This window comes from Dendronephthya gigantea, unplaced genomic scaffold (assembly GCF_004324835.1).
Source record: "Dendronephthya gigantea isolate DGI-Jeju-01 unplaced genomic scaffold, DenGig_1.0 000313F, whole genome shotgun sequence".
In the NCBI taxonomy this organism is placed as follows: domain Eukaryota; kingdom Metazoa; phylum Cnidaria; class Anthozoa; order Malacalcyonacea; family Nephtheidae; genus Dendronephthya; species Dendronephthya gigantea.
In genome coordinates this window covers 77,858-102,586 of record NW_021163323.1, presented here as the reverse complement: position 1 = coordinate 102,586, position 24,729 = coordinate 77,858, and the positions used below count along the sequence as shown (strand labels likewise).

Genomic DNA, 24,729 nt, shown 5'->3' with positions numbered 1-24,729 from the left:
TTGGTTTGTACAAACGGCTGGTGTATATCCACATGTATCTTCATGGCGGTCAAGATGCTGTAATTCTACAACTTCTTGACAACCTCTGTCGACGTAAACGCAACGAATTTTTGATTCATTCAAAAAATCTTTTACCATTCTGTTTGGTTCGGCCAAAGTCTCTTCGGACAGTTCATCAGCACACGTTGGACATGTTTCAGAATTTTCCAGATGTTTCGTAATACAACAACGGCAAAAAGAATGCTGGTTTCTCGAACACATAACCGGCTCTTTCAAGACGTTGAAGCAAATCTGGCAATGAAAATTTCGATCGATTTGGTTCACAAACCTTTCTTCATCGTAGCCTTGTATATATGAAGCCATATTTCACGTCGTTCTTGTGTCGTAATAATAAAGCAAGTTCTGTGTTGTTTGTCGCTCTGTAGTATAAACCTCGCTGTATAGACTGAATATAGATACAGTGTTCGTTCTTGGAGAAGTCTGTGTTTGTATTTTCTCGAAATCGTCTGCAAAATGATCAGTTTTTGAAGACAAATATCTCTTCCTAATAAAGTGTTTGCATAAAATGCATCATTCTATTTCGTCATTGGTTACGTCATGACGGAATCACGTGAGATGGCGCGCGCCATTTCTAACGTCAGTGCACAAACCGTTTTCTAACGATCAGCACGTCTTTTGTACTTGCGACTAAAATAATCGATTTCTTCGCGGACCCCGCCGAGAAAACCGTGTTGTAAGTATACTCTATTGACTATGCCAACTTCCAAGGACGTAGACGACTCGGATCGCCGCGAAAAAAGGCCAAAATCCTCTGACTCAGAGGTCGATGCCAGGGACGATGTGCTTGACAACAAGCAACCTTCAGAGGAAGAAACAGAAAAACTTCTCGAGTACGAACGTCCGAAGGAGGCGAATTTACCTAATTTGGCTGAGATTTTGCAACAAGTGTCCTCGAATATGGCTCGTATGGACAAAAGAATGGACAACTTTGAAGCAGTTGTGAAAGGAAGGCGTTCTAGACGTAGGTCGTCATCAAGTGACTCCAGCTCGTCGCGCTCTTCTTCCCCCTCAGGAAACGAACGGCGACACGCCAAGAAACGTAAACGCTCTAAGAGCGAAGACAGAGGCTCTCCTAGCCCTAGCGTAGACAATGACGCTGAAAAACTTATACAATCGGCCTCGAAGGACCAGCCCGCCACGGGCGATACAAAGTGCGACTCGCCAGAGGCTCAAGATGACCTTTTGAACGATATTGCGAACGAGTTTAATGCTGATGAGACGTTAGGCTCACCTCTCCCGACTCAGCTGGCGGACATTGTAAATAAACGATGGTCCGAGAAGATGTCGGACACAAAACTGAAAGACAAACTTGACAAATACGGTCGCCCGCCTAACTGTGAAAAATTGGCTGTTCCTAAAGTTAACCCAGAAATCTGGGGACAAATAAGCCATGCAAAAAAACAACAAGACTTGCGACTCGCAAATGTACAACATGCCATCACTAAAGCTGGCACAGCTGTGACAAAGTGTATTGAGAACTTGCTCGAGACACGCCAAAAAAGTACGCCTTTATCGGTGGACGAGCTTATTAAAACTGCCACAGATGCCCTGGCACTTTTGGGGCACGCAAACGTCGATTTGTCACTCCGCAGACGTGAATACTTACGCCCTTGTTTAAATCAAGAGTATTCTACACTCTGCTCGACGCAACATCCACCGACGAGCCTTTTGTTTGGCGACGACCTTCCGTCACGCCTAGCTAATATTAAAACAACTAATCGAATTGCTCAGTCAGTGGACGGCAGTCACTCGCGCCATTACAAGGCGCAATATGACAAAAGAGGCGCTAGATCTCAACATTCGCAACCCGCATACTCTACGGGCAAACATTTTTTATGGAAAGGCCGACGCCCAAATTACAACAACAACAGGCAGCCACAGTACAGAAAGAAAGAGCGGGAAAAACGGCCACAAAAGTGAATGACGTCATCGCAAAGCTTCAAACTTATAAACAACAGGTAACTGAGTTTGACACATTTTGTCCCATGTTGTGTGTTTATCTGGAACAGAAATTACAGTCCTTTCGAGGAGGGCAACTCAAGCACTACTATAACGAGTGGGTGAAGCTAACCTCAGACTCTGAGATACTTAATACTGTAAGTGGTTTATCCATAGACTTTGTGAACCAGCCAACTCAAAATGACTGTCCTAGACCTTACGCGCTATCGGGTTTTGAACAGTCTGTTATTGATGATGAGATTACTAAATTGCTATCTAAGGGTGTTATCACCACCTCCTGTCATGAACCAGGCGAATATTTCTCTAATGTTTTTGTTCGAAAGAAAAAAGACGGTTCTTACCGGATGATACTAAATTTAAAGGGGCTTAATAGAGATGTAGAATATCATCATTTTAAAATGGATAATATTAAAACTGTTATAAACATGATGAAGCCCAAGTGCTTTATGGCATCCATCGACATCAAGGATGCTTACTATACTGTACCCATTGCAGAGCCTGATCAAAAGTTCTTAAAATTCATATGGAAAAATACAATTTATAAATTTGTGTGTTTTCCAAATGGACTAGCAGTTTGCCCCCGTAAATTTACCAAACTTCTCAAGCCTGTATATGCAACACTTCGTGCTCAGGGGCACGAGTCATCAGCCTATATAGACGACTCTTATCTTCAAGGCGACACTTATGAGGATTGTACACACAATGTCATAGATACAGTATCTATTTTAGACACAGTAGGGTTTGTGACTCACCCTAAGAAATCAGTGTTTGTCCCAGCCCAGGAAATTGTTTTTCTTGGTTTCCTGTTGAACTCTATTACTATGACTGTAAAGCTTACCAGTGAACAAGCCTGTAAGATACAGAATGCTTGCCTAGGTCTTAAAAACTCTAATATTAAGGGTGTACCTATCAGAGAAGTGGCTAGAGTGATCGGGCTCTTGATTTCAAGCTTCCCAGGGGTCCAATTTGGCCCACTTTATTACCGACACATTGAGTGGGATAAAACTGGGTCATTGAAGGCTTCAAAAGGGAATTTTGACAAGAAGATGCATCTATCTGTCCCAGCTATAAATGAGCTGAACTGGTGGATTGCCAATGTTCAGCAATCATACAGTAACATAAGTCATGGGAAACCAGATTGTGTCATTCACACAGATGCATCTATGGTGGGCTGGGGGGGAGTACTTAATGAGACCTCCTGTAGTGGCTCCTGGCTACCTGCTGAAGCATCTGAACACATTAATTACCTTGAGCTTAAAGCTGTGTATCTTACTTTACAATCGTTCCAAATGAATGTTTCAGGGAAACATGTTCAACTAATGGTAGATAATACAACTGCAGTCTCGTGCATTAAAAATATGGGCACATCCCACTCCCATGCTTGCAACCAGATTACATTTGAAATATGGTGCTGGTGCATCCAACATTCTGTTTGGCTGAGCATTGCTCACATTCCAGGCATAGATAACATAGAAGCAGACAAGGCCTCAAGGCAAAATAACCACCACACAGAGTGGATGCTCTCTAAAGAGTTGTTTACCCAGAGTGTCGCTAAGCTAGGTGTCACACCCCAAATTGACCTGTTTGCATCACGCATCAATTATCAATTAAAGCCCTATATTTCCTACCACCCAGACCCTGAGGCACATGCTGTAAATGCATTTCACTTTGATTGGTCTAATGTTATTTTCTATGCCTTTCCGCCCTTTAGCATAGTTCAACAAACCCTTTGCAAAATCAGAGAGGACCAGGCAACAGGGCTTCTCATAGTTCCAAATTGGCCCACACAGACCTGGTACCCTCAGTTGTTGAGAATGCTGATACAACATCCGGTTTTACTACCAAAGGACCCATTAACCTTAACATTACCAAGCCAGCCAGAGACAGTACATCCTCTTCACCAAACTCTGACACTAATGATATGCCACTTGTCAGGGCGGTCATCACTAACCAAGGCATTTCACAAGAAACTTGTGAGCTTATCATGTCGTCATGGAAGGTTGGGACCCGAAGACAGTATGGCTCTTACCTCAGGAAATGGAGCAAATTTTGTCATCAACGAGGGATTGATCCAATTTCACCACCTTTAGCAGAGGGTCTAGAGTTTCTACGACAACTATTTGATGGTGGCTTGGGTTATAGTGCAATAAACACTGCTCGCTCCGCCTTAGCTTCGGTTATTACGTTACCTGGTGGAACATCATTTGGATCTCATCTCCTGGTTTGCCGTTTGGTTAAAGGTGTATATACTAAACGACCATCCCTTCCCAAGTACAATGGGATATGGGATGTCAACCTTGTGTTATCATATCTATCTACCATTCCACTGCCAGACATCAGCCTTAAAAACTGTTCTTACAAGCTGATAATGTTACTGGCCCTACTATCCGGCCAGAGGTGCCAGACATTACACGCCCTAACGCTAGCCGATGGAATGGTCCTCAGTTCAACAAAATGCGTTTTCACAGTTAAGTCTCTCCTCAAAACTTCCAAACCCACGAGTCACCTAGTGACCTACTTTAGTATTTTATTCTGTCTAATGTCAGATGATTTTAAGCCATTTCAAGCTAGAAGATTAAATTTTAGCAGATCAAAGATATTTGGAGTTGTTAAGATCGTTGTTATATTCCTAGTCTTTGCAGGTACTGGAATACATATTGTGATATATATCTTTGTTCATAGAATTCTCAAGTATCACTTTGTTATTCTTCATCGTATTTTTCTGGATTTATTTTTCTAGATAATGCGGTTCAATGTTTCAAACTTGATCAGCTTTGCAGCTCAAATGGTAGAAATTCAATCCGTGAATGTGACAGTCAGGGTTGTGGTGATTTCGGAACACCAAGGTAAGACCAGATGTAACCTTGTAGCAACACAGCGAATCGATAATATACTTTTAATCTTACAAAACAATTAAATTAACGTGAATTTATCATTATACAGAGGCTCTCGTACACACAATGGTGTCGACATAATTTGCAAACCAGGGAGTTCTGTCATGACACCATTTGCTGCGAAGATCTGACGAAAATCACGTTCTTATTCAAACAACAACAAACCATATAACAATGGATTGTATATTCAAGGAAGCGGAGAAGCCGAAGGTATCATCTCTCTCACATTAATAACCAAATTCATATTAGGCACGGGAAATTCATCTTAGACAGGAAAGTTGATTGTAAAAACCCGTTTTAATATGACTTGGAACGGATATAAAATTTACACGTGTGATGGGTCGGGTAATGCTAAAAAGGGTATCGTGATTATTACGATAATAATTTTGTTTATTTTCTCAGTTAAGCGCGCCTCACACGAGAGCTGGTAGCTGAGGTAAAGACCTCGCGAGGCTGTTAGCTCAGCAAGTTACTCTCGTGTGCGGATAGTTTTTCGTGAGGAATTCGCCTCGAGAGGCAAGTTTCTATCGTGTGCGGATAGTTTTCAGGCTGAGTTAACTGCCTCGCGAGGTCGTTAGTTCAGCTGATAGCTCTCTTGTGCGGCGGGCTTTACCCTTGTTCCGTCCTTGACCGTGTTGATATTTCAGAAACTCGTCTGATTTATCCGTCTAAATGCGAATTTAAGACAAGTTTCTCGTCCAGAAGGGATTCCCGTTCAAATTAACCGTTTGTTTAGACGCGGGAAAGTTAGGCGGGAAAATTCTGACGAGAAACCCGTCTGTGGCCTGATTCACATCAGACGAGTTTCCCGTCTAAGATGAGTTTCCAAGAGGAGTTTCCCCTGTAAGACGAGTTTCCTGTTTTCCTTGACCTTGTAAGACGAGTTTCCCGCCTCTAATATGAATTCGGCTAAACTAAATTTTAAACTATAATGCATTTCTCGAAACAGAAGGAGTAATGAATTTGGTCATTGACTCCCGTCACCCCCGGGTTAGGTCTAAATGGTAATTTCATGTCGTGCTTTCAAGTAAAGATAAAAATACAAGAAAAATAAAAGAAAGTGTAGGCACAGAATATCTATCAGAAGAACAACTCCATAGTTATTTGCATAAGTGGTTCCGTCACTCAGCAAGTACCCGTAAGTGAAGGGAATCACCCCCCTGCCAACTGCGCTATTTTAAATATGGGTAGGGGGGTAGTTCGTTTTATTAACGGTACTTGCTGAGTGATGAATTTTGGGAAGGACTACCCCCTGCCAACAACCCCATTTTGAATACTTGCAGGGGGGTGATTCATCGAAGTCCAGTAAAGAGGGAGAGTGTTAAAATTGAATAATCAATTTCTTTTTCAGATATAAAATGGATATTTCAGGTGGTCTTGGAAGATCTGCTGGAAAGGTATCCATATTCACAATTTTCTTCTCCATATTCGCAGATATTCGCTCCATAATCGTAAATTTTTTCCCTGTGAAAAACCTTACTTTTTGTCATGAAATTTTTCAAATATGGCGTGTTGGTCTGATTGGGTTGAACAGTACAAAAGATAATGTAAATCTTGTATTAAAAGCCTTCAAGGACGCGATGGAAAACGTGAAATTACAAAACAAACTGTGAGCAAACTTGAAACAAGAATTTTATTTTAGTTGACAAACCAATTTATATTAGTTAATCGGGGTTCTGTTTTAATAAAGAGTAAAACTATCTCCCCAAATCTTGTTAATTGTTAAATTTTAAAATATGACTTGGTCTGTGGCAGTCTGACAGACACAGACATCATTTACAGACAGGCTGATATTTAAAATAGGTAACTGAGCTATTTCTTCAGGCAGAGGTTCAGTTAGGATTCTTGGTCTGGGCACAGAGCATACAGAGGTTTCACTGCCGTTAATTTTGCGTACCCCTCGCTTAGCCAGTGCGCTCAAGAGAGGCCTTCTCCCCCCGGGAAATCATGCATATAGCGGCTTGAACACATAATGGAATATAAACAGCCGAGACAGAACTATCTGGAAAATCGTATTTTTGACAAAAACGTTGCTCAATTTTTTTCTCAAAACCAGATTTTGTTAGTTCTTATCCTTTAGAAGAGTATAGAAGAGTATACAAGTGGGAACGATCTGTTTATTTATATAGCGATGGCTATTTATAATGTTCGGGGGGGATAGGGCCTCTCTTTAGCGCACTGGCTAACAACATGGCCGCTAGGAACGCATAATTAATGCCAAGTCAAACCTCTGTATGCTCTGTGGTCTGGGGAACCTGGGCAGAAGAACCCAGGTGGGGAGGGGTGGGTTGTGGCTGAAAGACCTAGGTGGGAGGGGTGCAGAAAGCTTATTTCAAATGTTTTATTTGGTGATTCATTTTAAACCTTCCTCAGTGAAAATATCTATTTTAAAGATTTGTTATTGCTCTTTAATATATAATTCTAAGAACTGACTCAATTTAAATTCAGTCACAAAAACACAAATCAGTATATGTCTGACAATCAACTTAGAATGCTACAATCTATTTCTATAACTTTGTGAAAATCTTATAGTTCATTTCAATTGTTCATAATATGTCACGAGTTTTCACTTAATACCTTACATATTGTTCACACAACAACAGCAGTGTGCTGCCATCTTGCTTTAGACATTTCTGGAAGTTCTTCCCAAGAATACCTTTCAAAGTTGAAACCTTCAACTGATTTTAGGTCTCCTTGCCCACCAGTTCCTCCCAGGACTACAATGTTGTTTTCAATAACAACTGCAGTACATCCCTTCCTCTTACATCTCATTGATGGCAGCATGTGACTTTGTTCTGTCTTGACATTGTAAATGATAACTTTATCTAATGGCTTGCGATGTTTGTCAGCACCACCAATAACAACAATGTTGTCTCCCCATCTCACAGTTGCCGTATCACTCACTTCATACGGCAGTGGTGACAACTGTTTCAGCTCATTCTTCTTTATATCGTACAGTACGACACTGCTGAGGTTGTCTTTGTGATAGCCAGTTGTACTTCCACCAACTATCAACAAATTATCATCAAATATTTCCATGCTGTGACGTTGTCTTGGTCCTAGCATTCTTGATAAGGTCTTCACAGTATAGGGAAGAACAAGCTGGACTGCTCTGATCAAGTCAGATGAACCATTTCCATTATCACCTCCAGAGACTATCAACTGATCATTATACAGCACACTGCTGTGGAAATTAATTTATCAGGTAGTTTAACAGGACAGTCACTCCAGTGTGTTGAGAGATCAGGGTTTGGGTCAATATTTATTCTAATCATATCATCAACATTGCCAGACCCACCACAGCAACCCCCAGCTATAGTCATATGATTGTTATAAATAAATGAAGTCGCTCCATAACGATACTTTGGCATTGATTGTAATGGCGACCATGTTCTTTGACGCCAGTTAAACATCTTTACAGACTCATTGAATAAACCTCCAGCAACAATTATATTTTCCTTATCACCACTTGGTCTATTTATTACTTTTCTTGTGTTTTCTTCTATCTTGCCCTCCATCGTGATAAGAACGTCCTTCATTTCATCAAAAGCTCTGACCAAAGCTGTTTTCAATCCATCGACTTTGTTGTTAACCGCTTCGTGTTTTTCTTCCATATCTGCTTTTAAATCTGCGACTGTGGTATTTTCGCCATATTTTTTCTAAATTTGTAATATTAGTTTCAATTGTTTTATTATTATTCTCGATATTCGCCATTCTTTCCTCGATATCTGCCAAAGTTTTCGTCATTTCTCCGCACGAGTGACACTTCAACTTTCGGAATTCACAGACTTCACTTTCATGGTGAATAAGATCACGCTTGTTGACAATTAAACCACAGCCTTGGTTTGTACAAACGGCTGGTGTATATCCACATGTATCTTCATGGCGGTGAAGATGCTGTAATTCTACAACTTCTTGACAACCTCTGTCGATGTAATTGCAACGAATTTTTAACTCATTTATCACATCTTTTACCATTCTATTTGGTTCGGTCAAAGTCTCTACGGTCAGTTCATCAGCACACGTTGGACATGTTAGAGAATTTTCCAGATGTTTCGTAATACAACAACGGCAAAAACAATGTTGGTTTGTCGGACACAGGACAGGCTCTTTCAAGACATTGAAGCAAATCTGACAAAGGAAATTTTGACTGACTTTGGTCTCGAAGCGTTCTTCATCGTAGCCTTGTATATATGAAGCCATATTTCACGTCGTTCTTGTGTCGTAATAATAAAGCAAGTTCTGTGTTGTTTGTCGCTCTGTAGTATAAACCTCGCTGTATAGACTGAATATACATACAGTGTTCGTTTTTGAGGATATCTGTGTTAATATTTTCTCAAAATCTTCTCCAAAATGATCAGTTTATGAAGACAAATATCTCTTCCTTATAAAGTGTTGGCATAAAATGCATCATTTGCTGTCAGGAATTCTTGGAATTTGCTGCGGTGTTTCCACAGATAAATTAAAAAATATCGCAAGCTGAGAGAGTGAACTGGAACTGGAGTATAACATACTGAGCTATGTATGCCAAGTGAATGGGTCAAACTGCATGGTCCAGCATTATGAACCTAGATTTTTCCTAATCGTGTCAGATGATTTTACTCATCAGTGGAAGAATACTGTCAGTTAATAAGTTAAGAAAACCATCTGTGAGTGTCTCTTGTTAACCCATTAGCTTGCAATGCACCCAGATGTGACCTACTTTAGTATTTTACTCTGTCTAAGTCAAGTTGAATATTTTCGCGGTGCAATAGTATTCCAATCTAAATGAATCTTCATCAACACACAAATGGTTCAGGATATCTTGTGGATTGATCTACAGCTGTGGTGAATAAGAAAAACGCAACTTCAAAGTGTTCATGAAATTCACTTTCGTTTTGATCACAAAAGATCGTATAGCGTATCAAAATATTCATAAATATTAAGTTTTGCGTTTTTTTAAACATCCTGTATAAGTGCGGTCATTATATTGATGAAAAGCCATTTCAATCTAGAAGATTAAATTTTAGCAGATCAAAGATGTTTGGAGTTGTTAAGATCGTTGTTATATTCCTAGTCTTTGCAGGTACTGGAATACATATTGTGATATATATCTTTGTTCATAGAATTCTCAAGTATCACTTCGTTATTCCTCATCGTATTTTTCTGGATTTATTTTTCTAGATATTGCGGTTGAATGTTTTAAACTTGCTCAGCTTTGCAGCTCAAATGGTAGAAATTTAATCCGTGAATGTGACAGTCAGGCTAGTGGTGATTTCGGAACACCAAGGTAAGACCAGATGTAACCTAGTAGCAACACAGCGAATCGATAATATTCTTATAATCTTACAAAACAATTAAATTAACGTGAATTTATCATTATACAGAGTTCTCGTACACACAATGATGTCGACATAATTTGCACACCAGAGAGTTCTGTCATCACACCATTTGCTGCGAAGATTTGACGAAAATCACGTTCTTATTCAAACAACAACAAACCATATAACAATGGATTGTATATTCAAGGAAGCGGAGAAGCCGAAGGTATCATCTCTCTCACATTAACAACCAAATTCATATTAGGCACGGGAAATTCATCTTAGACAGGAAAGTTGATGGTAAAAACCCGTCTTAATATGACTTGGAATGGATATAAAATTTACACGTGTGATGGGTCGGGTAATGCTAAAAAGGGTATCGTGATTATTACGATAATAATTTTGTTTATTTTCTCAGTTAAGCACGCCTCACACGAGAGCTGGTAGCTGAGGTAAAGACCTCGCGAGGCTGTTAGCTCAGCAAGTTACTCTCGTGTGCGGATAGTTTTTCGTGAGGAATTCGCCTCGAGAGGCAAGTTTCTATCGTGTGCGGATAGTTTTCAGGCTGAGTTAACTGCCTCGCGAGGTCGTTAGCTCAGCTGATAGCTCTCTTGTGCGGCGGGCTTTACCCTTGTTCCGTCCTTGACCGTGTTGATATTTCAGAAACTCGTCTGATTTATCCGTCTAAATGCGAATTTAAGACGAGTTTCGTCCAGAAGGATTCCCGTTCAAATTAACCGTTTGTTTAGACGGGAAAGTTAGGCGGGAAAATTCTGACGAGAAACCCGTCTGTGGCCTGATTCACATCAGACGAGTTTCCCGTCTAAGATAAGTTTCCAAGAGGAGTTTCCCCTGTAAAACGAGTTTCCTGTTTTCCTGACCTTGTAAGACAAGTTTCCCGCCTCTAATATGAATTCGGCTAAACTTAATTTTAAACTATAATGCATTTCTCGAAACAGAATGAGTAATGAATTTGGTCATTGACTCCCGTCACCCCCCGGGTTAGGTCTAAATGGTAATTTCATGTCGTGCTTTCAAGTAAACATAAAAATACAATAAAAATAAAAGAAAGTGTAGGCACAGAATACCTATCACAAGAACAACTCCATAGTTTTTTGCATAAGTGGTTCATCCACTCAGCAAGTACTGTAAATGGAGGCAATCACCCCCCTGCTACTAGCGTCATTTTTAATATGGGCAGGGGGGTGGAAATTCCATTAACGGTACTTGCTGAGTGATGAATCTTGGGAAAGAGTCCCCCCCTGCTAACAACCCCATTTTTAATACTTACAGGGGGGTGATTATTAGAGGTCCAGTAAAGAGGAAAGTGTTAAAATTGAATAATCAATTTCTTTTTCAGATATAAAATGGATATTTCAGGTGGTCTTGGAAGATCTGCTGGAAAGGTATCCATATTCACAATTTTCTTCTCCATATTCGCAGATATTCCCTTCATAATCGTAAATTTTTTCCCTGTGAAAAACCTTACTTTTTGTCGTGAAATTTTTCAGATATGGCGTGTTGGTCTGATGGGGTTGAACAGTACAAAAGATAATGTAAATCTTGTACTAAAAGCCTTCAAGGATACCATAAAAAACGTGAAATTACAAAACAATCTGTGAGCAAACTTGAAACAAGAATTTTATTTTAGTTGACAAACCAATTTATATTAGTTAATCAGGGTTTTGTTTTAATAAAGAGTAAAACTATCTCTCCAAATCTTGTTAATTGTTAAATTTTAAAATATGACTTGGTTTGTGGCAGTCTGACAGACACAGACATCATTTACAGACAGGCTGATATTTAAAATAGGTAACTGAGCTATTTCTTGAGGCAGAGGCTCAGTTAGGATTCTTGGTCTGGGGGACCATGGCAGAAGAACCCAGGTGGGGAGGCATTGGGTTGTGGCTGAAAAACCTATGTGGTAGGGGGGCTGGGGCAGAAGAATGCAGGTGGGATGGGTGAGGTTGTGGCTGAAAAAACCTAAGTGGGAGGAGGGTGAAAAAACCTAGCTTGGAGGGGGGGGGGACCCAGGTGGGAGAAACAGAAAAGCTTATTATAAATGTTTTATTTGGTGTTTCATTTTAAACCTTCCTCAATGAAAATATCTATTTCAAAGATTTATTATTGTTCTAAGAACTGACTCAATTTAAATTTAATCACAAAAATACAAATCAGTATATGTCTGACAATCAACTTAGAATGCTACAATCTATTTCTATTACTTTGTGAAAATCTTATAGTTCATTTCAAATGTTCATAATATGATAGGAGTTTTCACTTAATACCTTACATATTGTTCACACAACAACAGCAGTGTGCGAGCATCTTGCTTTAGACATTTCTGGAAGTTCTTCCCAAGAATACCTTTCAAAGTTGAAACATTCAACTGATTTCAGGTATCCATCTTCACCACGCCCTCCCAGGACTACAATGTTGTTTTCAATAACAACTGCAGTACATCCATACCTCTCACATCTCATTGATGGCAGCATGTGACTTTGTTCTGTCTTGACATTGTAAATGATAACTGTATCTAATGTCTTGCCATGTTTGTCAACGCCACCAATAACAACAATGTTGTTTCCCCATCTCACAGTTGCCATGTGATTCACTTCATACGGCAGTGGTGACAACTGTTTCAGCTCATTCTTCTTTATATCGTACAGTACAACACTGCTGAGGTTGTCTTTGTGTCTACCAGTTGTTCTTCCACCAACTATGAACAATTTATCATCAAATATTTCCATGCTGTGATCTTGTCTTGGTTCTGGCATTCTTGATAAGGTCTTCACAGTATAGGGAGGAACAAGCTGGACTGCTCTGATCAGGTCAGATGAAACATTTTCATTATCACCTCCAGAGACTATCAACTGATCATTATACAGCACACTGCTGTGGTATTTCAACTTATCAGGTAGTTTAACAGGACAGTCACTCCAGTGTGTTGAGAGATCAGGGTTTGGGTCAATATTCATTCTAATCATATCATCAACAATGCCAGACAAACCACAGAAACCCCCAGCTATAGTCATATCATTGTTATAAATAAATGAAGTCGCTCCCCAACGATCCTTTGGCATTGATTGTAATGGCGACCATGTTCTTTGACGCCAGTTAAACATCTCTACAGACTCATTCAAAAAACCTCCACCAGCAACAATTATATTTTCCTTATCACCACTTGGTCTATTTCCTACTTTTCTTGTGTTTTCTTCTTTCTTGCCCTCCATCGTGATAAAAACGTCCTTCATTTCATCAAAAGCTCTGACCAAAGCTGTTTTCAATCCATCGACTTTGTTGTTAACCGCTTCGTGTTTTCCTTCCATATCTGCTTTTATATCTGCCGTGTTTTTCTCGATATTCCGTGCAACATTTCGCTCTAAATTTGTTATTTTAGTTTCAATTGTTATACTATTCTTCCCTATGTTCTTTTCCATATTCGCCATTCTTTCGTCCATATCTGCCAAGGTTTTCGTTATTTCTCCGCAGGAGTGACACTTCAACTTTCGGAATTCACAGACTTCACTTTCATGGTGAATAAGATCACGCTTGTTGACAATTAAACCACAGCCTTGGTTTGTACAAACGGCTGGTGTATATCCACATGTATCTTCATGGCGGTCAAGATGCTGCACTTCTACAACTTCTTGACAACCTCTGTCGATGTAAACGCAACGAATTTTTGATTCATTTAAAAAATCTTTTACCATTCGTGAAGGTTCGGCCAAAGTCTCTACGGTCAGTTTATCAGCACACGTTGGGCATGTTTGAGAATTTTCCAGATGTTTCGTAATACAACAACGGCAAAAAGAATGCTGGTTTCTCGAACACATAACCGGCTCTTTCAAGACGTTGAAGCAAATCTGACAATGAAAATTTTGATTTATTTTGTCCACAAACCTTTCTTCATCGTAACCTTGTATATATGAAGCCATATTTCACGTCGTTCTTGTGTCGTAATAATAAAGCAAGTTCTGTGTTGTTTGTCGCTCTGTAGTATAAACCTCGCTGTATAGACTGAATATAGATACAGTGTTCGTTCTTGGAGAAGTCGGTGTTTGTATTTTCTCGAAATCTTCTCCAAAATGATCAGTTTATGAAGACAAATATCTTTTCCTTATAAAGTATTTGCATAAGACGCGTCCTCTCCTGCAGGGCTCTCACATCCTATTGTTTAGAAATCCTTAGACTAAGGACAAAAATTCCTCAGATTGAGTAAAATTTCCTTAAATCTCCGGGTTCCCAGATATGAAGCCTGGGACCTAGTGTAGTTTGTGTAGTTTACTAAAAAGGCGGGAAAATTGTTTTGGTTTTATATTAGTTAAAACTCAAACAATTCCTTAAAAACCCTCAAACAATTCCTTAAAAAGGTGAAATAAGATCAAAATTTCCTCTTGGTGAAATAAGACAAAAATTTCCTTAAAAGTGAGAACGCTGCTCTCCTGTCAGGACTCAGGAATTCCTGGAATTTGATGCGGTGTTTCCAAAAATGAATTTGAAAATGTTACGAGCTGACGGAGAGAGCTGGAGCCAAATGAAACCTTTTTCTGATATTTTCAGTAGATTTTAGAGAAATGTTATTTTGCAGTAATTTAAGTCGACTCTAAAAGCTTTAACTTGTTCTATTAAAATGCGAATTTACCTTTCAAAAGTGCTGACGATGCTGCGATAGTTTTTAATATAAAACTCCATGTTCACTAAATCCTAAATACACGAATTTAATCTTTGGGATTATCTTAGGAATTGGGTTAAGATTATGTTTTAGGTTTATAGTTTAATAGGGTGAGACTCATTCCTAATTTTAACCCTAATCCTAACCTAATCTTAAAGATGAGGTAAAGTCCGTTCTGCGCATATATTGTCAACTTCGAAAACGCTAAACATTCCAGTGTTCCAAGAGATCAGAAAACTGCAAGGGAGTGAAATTTCAAGGAAAAAAGAGGAAGTTTGTTTTGGCAGTTAATGAGTTAAAAAAACTATCCGTCAGACAATAATATTGTTATTTGAGATTATGTTACGATTTGGGTTAAGATTAGGTCCTATGTTTATTGTTAAATAGGGTTAAACCTAATCCTAAATTTAACCCTAATCCTAACCTAATCTCTGGAATTATATTGATTGCCAACATAGAAAACGCGGAACATTCCAGTGTGCCAAGAGATCAGAAAACTGCTAGGGAGTGAAATTTCAAGGGAAAAAGAGGAAGTTTGTTTTGGTAAGTGGAAGCAACCGTCGTTTTAAACTTTCAATTTTCAAACATTTCAGTTTCCAAACTTTCGTTTTGAAGCAAAATATTTTGAATTATTTTCTCTCAATTGCAAGGAAATACACGAGCTTTTCTAGCGAAATATGTCGCACGACGTGACCGTAAACTTCAACGGCAAATCATTTAACCTTCGTTTTCAACCATCCTGGACAATCGCTCAACTAAAACACGAAATTGCTCGCAAGAAAAATGTCAAAACTGCTGGAATTAAAATCATTTTTGCCGGTCGAGAATTACCCGATGAATTAACACTCGGGGTGAGTGATTTTTAGGAAAATATCAAGCTTTTAATGTGATTTATATAACAATTTTCAAAGAAATAACGAAAGCTTTACTGTGAAATGTTGAAATGATTTCATAAATGAGGTTTTTTTTAGTTCGGGATTTTGATGTTTAAAGCGACCATCTTCGTTATAGTAAATCAGATATAGATTATGATACAGCTTGTCTTGCTTGAGTCAGTCCATCTCAGAATATCACAGTGTCTGAATCTTGATAAAATGATCCTTTAAGACATTTTTCAAAACCATCTTTCTCCACTAAAACCTGACCCAAACTTATGTGAATTCTCACTCATGGACAGTTTCCAGGATTTTTCAGATGATTCTCAAAATTCTCAGATTGTAGCCAGGCTTCAGGTGTCTTGGAATATGGTTCAAAAGTGAACCAACTAGCATTGTGAATGTATTTACAAAATAATTCACTGAGATTTGAGATTATTTAGCACTATAACCTCATCAGTGAAATCTTTTTAAATTTCTTTGCAAATACTGGATAGTTGACTGCAATAGATGATCTGTTCACAGCTAGGCTTTCAAAAAAAAGAGAGAAATCTGGTTGGCTTTTTTATGGTAGCCAGTGATTTTAAAGCAAGTTTGAGTGAAAGATCTACAAATTTTTACCATTTTTCAATTGCTTGGCTTTCTAAACTTGCATCAGAAAGTGAAGTTTCAGAACATGAAATATTTGTATTCCTGAAGGTGGTTTTCATTACATTAACTTTGCCTCAGTGCCGTGGCTGGAGGGCTTAATTGAAGGGTGTATATTCGTACATTCATATTTACATATGATAGGAACAATAGCATACAAAAGAAATAAGTTGGGCATAAACAAATATATGAATGTACGCCCACAATAGACCTTTCTTATACTGACCTCAACCACTGAAAACCTGATGTTACACGAAATTTGATTGGCTCCACAAAACTATCAAACCAATGAAACTTCATATAACATCAGACTTTCCGCATTTGACGTCATTATGAAAAAGGTCAATTAAGCTTCTAGGTATAGCGCTGTCTTCTCTTTCTTGAGGCGTGTCACAACTGCACCTGCAGATTTTTCTGAAGGCTGTTTCACCCATGCAGACAAAGTTAACATAATGGAAAGCAGTCTTTAAATTGCCGTCAGTTGACAATCAGTCTGGCATTCAGAGATCTGAAACTGTGTTTTTTTATAGAATGCAGAGATGAACCACAGCGTCATTCATGCTGTTCAGAAATCTGGTCAGATCTCAGTTGATGCAACTTACAATGCGAATGATGGTTTGACGAAAGTGAAACTGACACAGGATGACGAAGGTGAAGATGGTGAATCTCAACAATCAGGTGGTGACAAGATCTTTCATAAACCTCTCAATGATGTGACCATTCTCTTTTTAGTGTTCTTCCTGGTTTAATACACACCATCAATAAATACCTCCAATCCATCCCCACTGTGATAACTATTTCTTTATACCTTTCCGTAGTATATCCCTCACAAATACACCTCAATCTTCTTTAAAAACCCCTCTCTCCAAGTGCCTGACTCTAAATTAACCCTTCTTTATCTCGCTCCCACCCTCTCTTGAACTAACTCTATATCTATAACAATTCCTTCCACATACCCCTCCTTTGTAGGATTTCTCTCTTACGGAATAACCCTCTCTCTGATTAACCCCCTATAACAACTCCCCCTTCATGCCCCTCCCAATTAATGTGCCCTTACACCTATTCTCTAATATCCTTCTCCAATTAACACTCTAACAACTCCTTTCCTGCACCTCTCCCTATAAGTATACCTCTCTCTAATATATACTTCTCTAATATTCCAGTCTCTAAATAATACTCTTAAAATAACCCACTCTTTATACCCCACCCTGTAAGTATACCCCTCTCTAATATACTTCTCTAATACTCCAGTCTCTAAATAAAACTCCAAAATAACCCCCTCTTTATACCCCTCCCTAGTAGAATGTCCCTCATGACTATAATACACCTCTAAAATAACTCTCTAAACTAACCCTTCCCCCATACTCCCTTCCTAATATAACCTTCCCTTTATACCTCTTCTCTAATAGACCTTCTATCAATTTAACCTCCTGTATAGTCCCCCCTTCCATACACCCTTGACCCTTCCCTACATGTCTTTTAATATATCTTACCCTCCTAATCTTATATTATACTCCATCAATACAAAACCCTGCTCTTTCTAACACCAGGGTTCGTTTAATAATCAATATTTTTCATACTCTCTCATCTCAGGCAAGCAAAGTTTCTTCTTTGTTTATTGTAAAACTTGCAAGAAACTAACACAAGGAAAATTGCGATGTCGATGTTCAAATTGCAAGGAAGGAAGCTTTGTTCTATCACAGGTATTTACTGTTTCCTTATAAACAATTTGTAAAAAATCTCCAGCAGATTTATATTTAGACTTTATAAAATGTTGACATTGTTACAACTTGTTTACAAGCTTGCTGTGAAAGTTTTTGAATGTCTACAAACATCTTGTTTACACAATATTTATGGTTTCTTGCAAGGGTCCAAATGGTTGGGATGATGTATTGACGAAAGGCCACATGCAGGGACAATGTGAATCCAATACAAACTGTCAGGGAAAAACAGCTGTAAGTTATTCACCTATCAGACCTAAAATACAATAGTGGGCCACATCTGGGTGCATTGCAAGCTAATAGGCTAACAAGAGACACTGACTCTTCCACTGATGATTAAAATCATCTGGCATTAGACAGAGTAAAATACTAAAGTAGGTCGTAGGCACCGTTATCAATGTTGAAATCTAACATCAGAAATATTCCCTGCATCAAATGCTCTGAAACATCGTAAGTTTACCCTTTCATTTTATGTCTCTCAGAATTATTTATCCTTCTGGGAAAGTTGAATTTTTTAATCCAAACCACAGTTAATAGAAACTAATAACTCTGATCCAACCAGGTTGAACTGTTTTGTTTGAAGTTTCATTTTAAACCTTCCTCAATGAAAATATCTATTTTAAAGATTTGCTATTGTTCTTTAATATATAATTCCAAGAACTGACTCAATTTAAATTTAATCACAAAAATACAAATCAGTATATGTCTGACAATCAACTTAGAATGCTACAATCTATTTCTATAACTTTGTGAAAATCTTATAGTTCATTTCAATTGTTCATAATATGTTAGGAGTTTTCACTTAATACCTTACATATTGTTCACACAACAACAGCAGTGTGCCAGTATCGTGCTTTAGACATTTCTGGAAGTTCTTCCCAAGAATACCTTTCAAAGTTGAAACCTTGAACTGACTTCAGCTCTCCTTGCTCACCACACCCTCCCAGGACTACAATGTTGTTTTCAATAACAACTGCGGTACATGCACTTCTCTTACATATCATTAATGGCAGCATGTGACTTTGTTCTGTCTTGAAATTGTAAATGATAACTGTATTTAAGAACTGGCCATGTTTGTCAGCACCACCAATAACAACGATGTTGTCTCCCCATCTCACAGTTGCCATGTGACTCACTTCATACGGCAGTGGTGACAACTGTTTCAGCTCATTCTTCTTTATATCGTACAGTACGACACTGCTGAGGTTATCTTTGTGGCTGTGAGTTGTTCTTCCACCAAGTATCAACAAATTATCATCAAATATTTCCATGCTGTAATATTTTCTTGGTTCTGGCATTCTTGATAAGGTCTTCACAGTATAGGGAGGAACAAGCTGGACTGAACTGATCAAGTCAGATGAACCATTTTCATTATCACCTCCAGAGACTATCAACTGATCATTATACAGCACACTCCTGTGGTTATTCAACTTATCAGGTAGTTTAACAGGACAGTCACTCCAGTGTGTTGAGAGATCAGGGTTTGGGTCAATATTCATTCTAATCATATCATCAACAATGCCAGAAAAACCACGACAGCTACCCCCAGCTATAGTCATATGATTGTTATAAATAAATGAAGTCGCTGCATAACGACCCTCTGGCATTGATTGTAATGGCGACCATGTTCTTTGACGCCAGTTAAACATCTCTACAGAGTTAATTCCTATACCTCCAGCAACAATTATATTTTCCTTATCACCACTTGGTCTATTTATTACCTTTGCTATGTTTTCTTTTTTCTTGGCCTCCATCGTGATAAGAACGTCCTTCATTTCATCAAAAGCTCTGACCAAAGCTGTTTTCAATCCTCTGACTTCGTTGTTAACCGCTTCGTGTTTTCCTTCCATATCTGCTTTTATATCTGCCGTGTTTTTGTCTATTTTTCTGTCTAAATTTCTTATTTTAATTTCAACTGTTGTATTATTCTTCTCGATATTCTTCTCGATATTCGCCATTCTTTCCTCCATATCTGCTAAAGTTTTCGTTATTTCTCCGCACGAGTGACACTTCAACTTTCAGAATTCACAGACTTCACTTTCATGGTGAATAAGATCACGCTTGTTGACAATTAAACCACAGCCTTGGTTTGTACAAACGGTTGGTGTATATCCACATGTATCTTCATGGCGGTCAAGATGCTGTAATTCTACAACTTCTTGACAACCTCTGTCGATGTAAACGCAACGAATTTTTGATTCATTCAGGAAATCTTTTACCATTCGCGGTGCTTCGGCCAAAGTCTCTACGGTCAGTTCATCAGCACACGTTGGGCATGTTTGAGAATTTTCCAGATGTTTCGTAATACAACAACGGCAAAAAGAATGCTGGTTTCTCGAACACATAACCGGCTCTTTCAAGACGTTGAAGCAAATCTGACAATGAAAATTTTGATTGATTTTGTCCACAAACCTTTCTTCATCGTAGCCTTGTATATATGAAGCCATATTTCACGTCGTTCTTGTGTCGTAATAATAAAGCAAGTTCTGTGTTGTTTGTCGCTCTGTAGTATAAACCTCGCTGTATAGACTGAATATAGATACAATGTTTGTTCATGAAGATGTCTGTGTTTGTATTTTCTCGAAATCTTCTCCAAAATGATCAGTTTATGAAGACAAATATCTCTTCCTTATAAAGTGTTTGCATAAAATGCATCATTTGCTGTCAGGAATTCCTGGAATTTGCTGCGGTGTTTCCACAAATAAATTTAAAAATATCGCGAGCTGAGAGAGAGACCTGGGACTGGAGTATAACGCACTGAGCTATGTATGCCAAGTGAATGGGTCAAACTGCATGGTCCAGCATTATGAACCTAGATTTTTCCTAATCGTGTCAGATGATTTTACTCATCAGTGGAAGAGTACTGTCAGTTAATAAGTTAACAAAACTATTTGTCAGTGTCTCTTGTTAACCATTAGCTTGCAATGCAAGCAAATGTGACCTACTTTAGTATTTTACTCTGTCTAATGTCAGATGATTTTACTCATCAGTGGAAGAACACTGTCAGTTAATAAGTTAACAAAACTATCTGTCAGTGTCTCTTGTTAACCCATTAGCTTGCAATGCACCCAGATGTGACCTAATTTAGCATTTTACTCTGTCTAATGTCAGATGATTTTACTCATCAGTGGAAGAACACTGTCAGTTAATAAGTTAACAAAACTATCTGTCAGTGTCTCTTGTTAACCCATTAGCTTGCAATGCACCCAGATGTGACCTACTTTAGTATTTTACTCTGTCTAAGTCAAGTTGAATATTTTCCCGGTGCAATAATATTCCAATCTAAATGAGTTTTCATCAACACACAAATGGTTCAGGATATCTTGTGGATTGATCTACAGCTGAGGTGAATAAGAAAAACGCAACTTCAAACTGTTTATGAAATTCACTTTCGTTTTGATCACAAAAGATCGTATAGCGTATCAAAATATTCATAAATATTAAGTGTTGCGTTTTTTAAACATCCTGTATAAGTGCGGTCATTATGTCGATGAAAAGCCATTTCAAGCTAGAAGATTAAATTTTAGCAGATCAAAGATGTTTGGAGTTGTTAAGATCGTTGTTATATTCCTAGTCTTTGCAGGTACTGGAATACATATTGTGATATATATCCTTGTTCATAGAATTCTCAAGTATCACTTCGTTATTTTTCATCGTATTTTTCTGGATTTATTTTTCTAGATAATGCGGTTGAATGTTTTAAACTTGGTCAGCTTTTCAGCTCAAATGGTAGAAATTTAATCCGTGAATGTGACAGTCAGGGTTGTGGTGATTTCGGAACACCAAGGTAAGACCAGATGTAACCTTGTAACAACACAGCGAATAAATAATGTTCTTATAATCTTACAAAACAATTAAATTAAAGTGAATTTATCATTATACAGAGGTTCTCGTACACACAATGGTGTCGACATAATTTGCAAACCAGGGAGTTCTGTCATGACACCATTTGCTGCGAAGATCTGACGAAAATCACGTTCTTATTCAAACAACAACAAACCATATAACAATGGATTGTATATTCAAGGAAGCGGGGAAGCCGAAGGTATCATCTCTCTCACATTAATAACCAAATTCATATTAGGCACGGGAAATTCATCTTAGACAGGAAAGTTGATTGTAAAAACCCGTCTTGATATGACTTGGAATGGATATAAAATTTACACGTGTGATGGGTCGGGTAATGCTAAAAAGGGTATCGTGATTATTACGATAATAATTTTGTTTATTTTCTCAGTTAAGCGCGCCTCACACGAGAGCTGGTAGCTGAGGTAAAGACCTCGCGAGGTTGTTAGCTCAGCAAGTTACTCTCGTGTGCGGATAGTTTTTCGTGAGGAATTCGCCTCGAGAGGCAAGTTTCTATCGTGTGCGGATAGTTTTCAGGCTGAGTTAACTGCCTCGCGAGGTCGTTTGTTCAGCTGATAGCTCTCTTGTGCGGCGGGCTTTACCCTTGTTCCGTCCTTGACCGTGTTGATATTTCAGAAACTCGTCTGATTTATCCGTCTAAAACTCTAAATGCGAATTTAAAACGAGTTTCTCGTCCAGAAGGGATTCCCGTTCAAATTAACCGTTTGTTTAGACGGGAAAGTTAGGCGGGAAAATTCTGACGAGAAACCCGTCTGTGGCCTGATTCACATCAGACGAGTTTCCCGGCTAAGATGAGTTTCGAAGAGGAGTTTCCCCTGTAAGACGAGTTTCCTGTTTTCCTTGACCTTGTAAGACGAGTTTCCCGCCTCTAATATGAATTCGGCTAAACTAAATTTTAAACTATAATGCATTTCTCGAAAGAAAACGAGTTTTCCACGGCAATTTAAAAGACAATCAGACTATTTCACTTGTACACAATTTCTCTCTTTCGCTTTCATTATCTTCCACAATAAAACTATAAATATTAAAATGAAATATGGAAGGTTTATTGTTGCATGACTTGAGGACAACCTCGTAGACCCGTGTATTGCACTAGAGTAATTCACTTCATTCATTTTTTATAGGTTTTAGTGCAAAGATATTTTATTTCACGCCTTCGAAGTCTTCAGGGTTCGCTGATGAAGGCTCAGTGTTAGGAAAATCGCAGGAAGTTGCTTACTCAGGAATAACACAGCATTTGCATTTACAACTTTATAAGAATGGTTTAATCGTAAACCCAAAAGACTATTTGTAATAATAGTTGTTGTATTGGTAAATTAGAGCACGGTTTTGTAGTTATTTCTACCGTATTTGGTTTTATTTGCACGAAAATGTCATTGTATTTTGCAAAAGTCAATTTAATTGTAATTGTTATTATAGGTGCAAAAACTTGGTGAAATTATAATTTGGAAGAAACGTTGACTTACCTGAATTTGCTGTGACCTTTTCCATGTTTTTCTCAATTGCGTAGACCAGGAAAAAAACGGGAAAACTCCGCGAAAAGACGCCAAATCAAAATAAAATCTGGTATTCGACTAACTGTGATATTGATTTTTGTAATTAAGGTAAACAAATACATAGAAAATTCAGAAAACTACCATAAAACTGCTCAAACACTCGGCGAATCACGTTGAAAATTTTTGGCAAAGGAAACAAAGGTTCTTTGGTTTTTGCATAATAAGCCTCGTTTCCATTACTAAGTTTCGGGTTAGTAAGTTTCGGGTTACTAAGTTTCGCAATTGGTCTATACTACCATTATAAATGAATTTGATGATTATACTTCCTTCACCCCCCGCGTTAGGTCTAAATGGTAATTTTATGTCGTGCTTTCAAGTAAAGATAAAAATACAATAAAAATAAAAGAAAGTGTAAGTACCGGTATATGAAGGAAATCACCCCCCTGCGAACTGCCCCATTTTTAATATGAACAGGGGGTCTGATTTCTTCCATTAATGGTACTTACTGAGTGCTCAATTTTGGGAAGATTACCCCCCTAGCAACACGACAATTTTTATTACTTGCAGGGGGGTGATTCATAGGGAACCAGTATAAAAGAGGGAGAGTGTTAAAATGGAGTAATTGATTTAATTTTCAGATATAAAATGGATATTTCAGGTTGTCTTGGAAGATCTGCTGGAAAGGTATCCATATTCACAATTTTCTTCTCCATATTCGCAGATATTCCCTCCATAATCGTAAATTTTTTTCCCTGTGAAAAACCGTACTTTTTGTCATGAAATTTTTCAGATATGGCGTGTTGGTCTGATGGGGTTGAACAGTACAAAAGATAATGTAAATCTTGTACTAAAAGCCTTCAAGGATGCGATGGAAAACGTGAAATTACAAAACAATCTGTGAGCAAACTTGAAACAAGAATTTTATTTTAGTTGACAAACCAATTTATATTAGTTAATCAGGGTTTTGTTTTAATAAAGGGTAAAACTATCTTTTCAAATCTTGTTAATTGTTAAATTTTACAATATGACTTGGTCTGTGGCAGTCTGACAGACACAGACATCATTTACAGACAGGCTGATATTTAAAATAGGTAACTGAGCTCTTTCTTGAGGCAGAGGCTCAGTTCGGATTGTTGGTCTGGGGGACCGGGGCAGAGGAACCCAGGTGGGGAGGGGTGGGGTTGTGGCTGAAAAACCTAGGTGGTAGGGGGGTAGGAAAGACCCAGGTGGAGGG

At 38.3% G+C, this 24,729-nt stretch overlaps 2 protein-coding genes across 7 annotated transcripts; both read left to right on the top strand.

The window, feature by feature from the left end:
• Positions 1–655: 655 nt before the first annotated feature.
• On the top strand, positions 656–23,302 carry LOC114541859. 6 transcript variants are annotated; one of them, XM_028561667.1, is made up of 6 exons: positions 656–2,018; positions 3,731–4,661; positions 4,760–4,865; positions 10,280–10,439; positions 11,574–11,619; positions 11,725–11,798. In XM_028561667.1, the coding sequence occupies exons 1-4, from the start codon at positions 1,896–1,898 to the stop codon at positions 10,308–10,310; spliced, it is 1,191 nt and encodes a 396-aa protein (XP_028417468.1). In that variant the 5' UTR covers positions 656–1,895; the 3' UTR covers positions 10,311–10,439; positions 11,574–11,619; positions 11,725–11,798. The 6 variants fall into 6 exon arrangements, 5 of the variants coding, with proteins under 5 accessions (XP_028417468.1, XP_028417467.1, XP_028417464.1 ...); XM_028561666.1 differs by lacking the exons at positions 11,574–11,619; positions 11,725–11,798 and adding an exon at positions 23,124–23,302; XM_028561663.1 differs by having other exon boundaries at positions 3,731–4,865.
• LOC114541861 (E3 ubiquitin-protein ligase parkin-like) lies at positions 15,481–22,160 on the top strand. Its single transcript, XM_028561673.1, has 6 exons — positions 15,481–15,739; positions 16,942–17,089; positions 18,005–18,114; positions 18,280–18,366; positions 21,814–21,919; positions 22,017–22,160. Exons 1-5 carry the CDS (start codon positions 15,566–15,568, stop codon positions 21,871–21,873), a joined length of 579 nt encoding a protein of 192 aa, XP_028417474.1. The 5' UTR covers positions 15,481–15,565; the 3' UTR covers positions 21,874–21,919; positions 22,017–22,160.
• Positions 23,303–24,729: the final 1,427 nt, after the last annotated feature.

What these genes read in the sequence shown, in the direction of transcription:
- LOC114541859 (XM_028561662.1), top strand. Translation starts at nt 1,896, where the DNA reads ATGGAAAGGCCGACGCCCAAATTACAACAACAACAGGCAGCCACAGTA. An exon ending in TATATTCCTAGTCTTTGCAG is followed by an intron (nt 4,662 to 4,759) that starts GTACTGGAATAC and finishes TTATTTTTCTAG; the next exon opens with ATAATGCGGTTCAATGTTTC. An exon ending in GGTGATTTCGGAACACCAAG is followed by an intron (nt 4,866 to 4,962) that starts GTAAGACCAGAT and finishes ATCATTATACAG; the next exon opens with AGGCTCTCGTACACACAATG.
- LOC114541861 (XM_028561673.1), top strand. Translation starts at nt 15,566, where the DNA reads ATGTCGCACGACGTGACCGTAAACTTCAACGGCAAATCATTTAACCTT. An exon ending in TGGTGAATCTCAACAATCAG is followed by an intron (nt 17,090 to 18,004) that starts GTGGTGACAAGA and finishes CTCTCATCTCAG; the next exon opens with GCAAGCAAAGTTTCTTCTTT. An exon ending in ACTGTCAGGGAAAAACAGCT is followed by an intron (nt 18,367 to 21,813) that starts GTAAGTTATTCA and finishes TTATTTTTCTAG; the next exon opens with ATAATGCGGTTGAATGTTTT.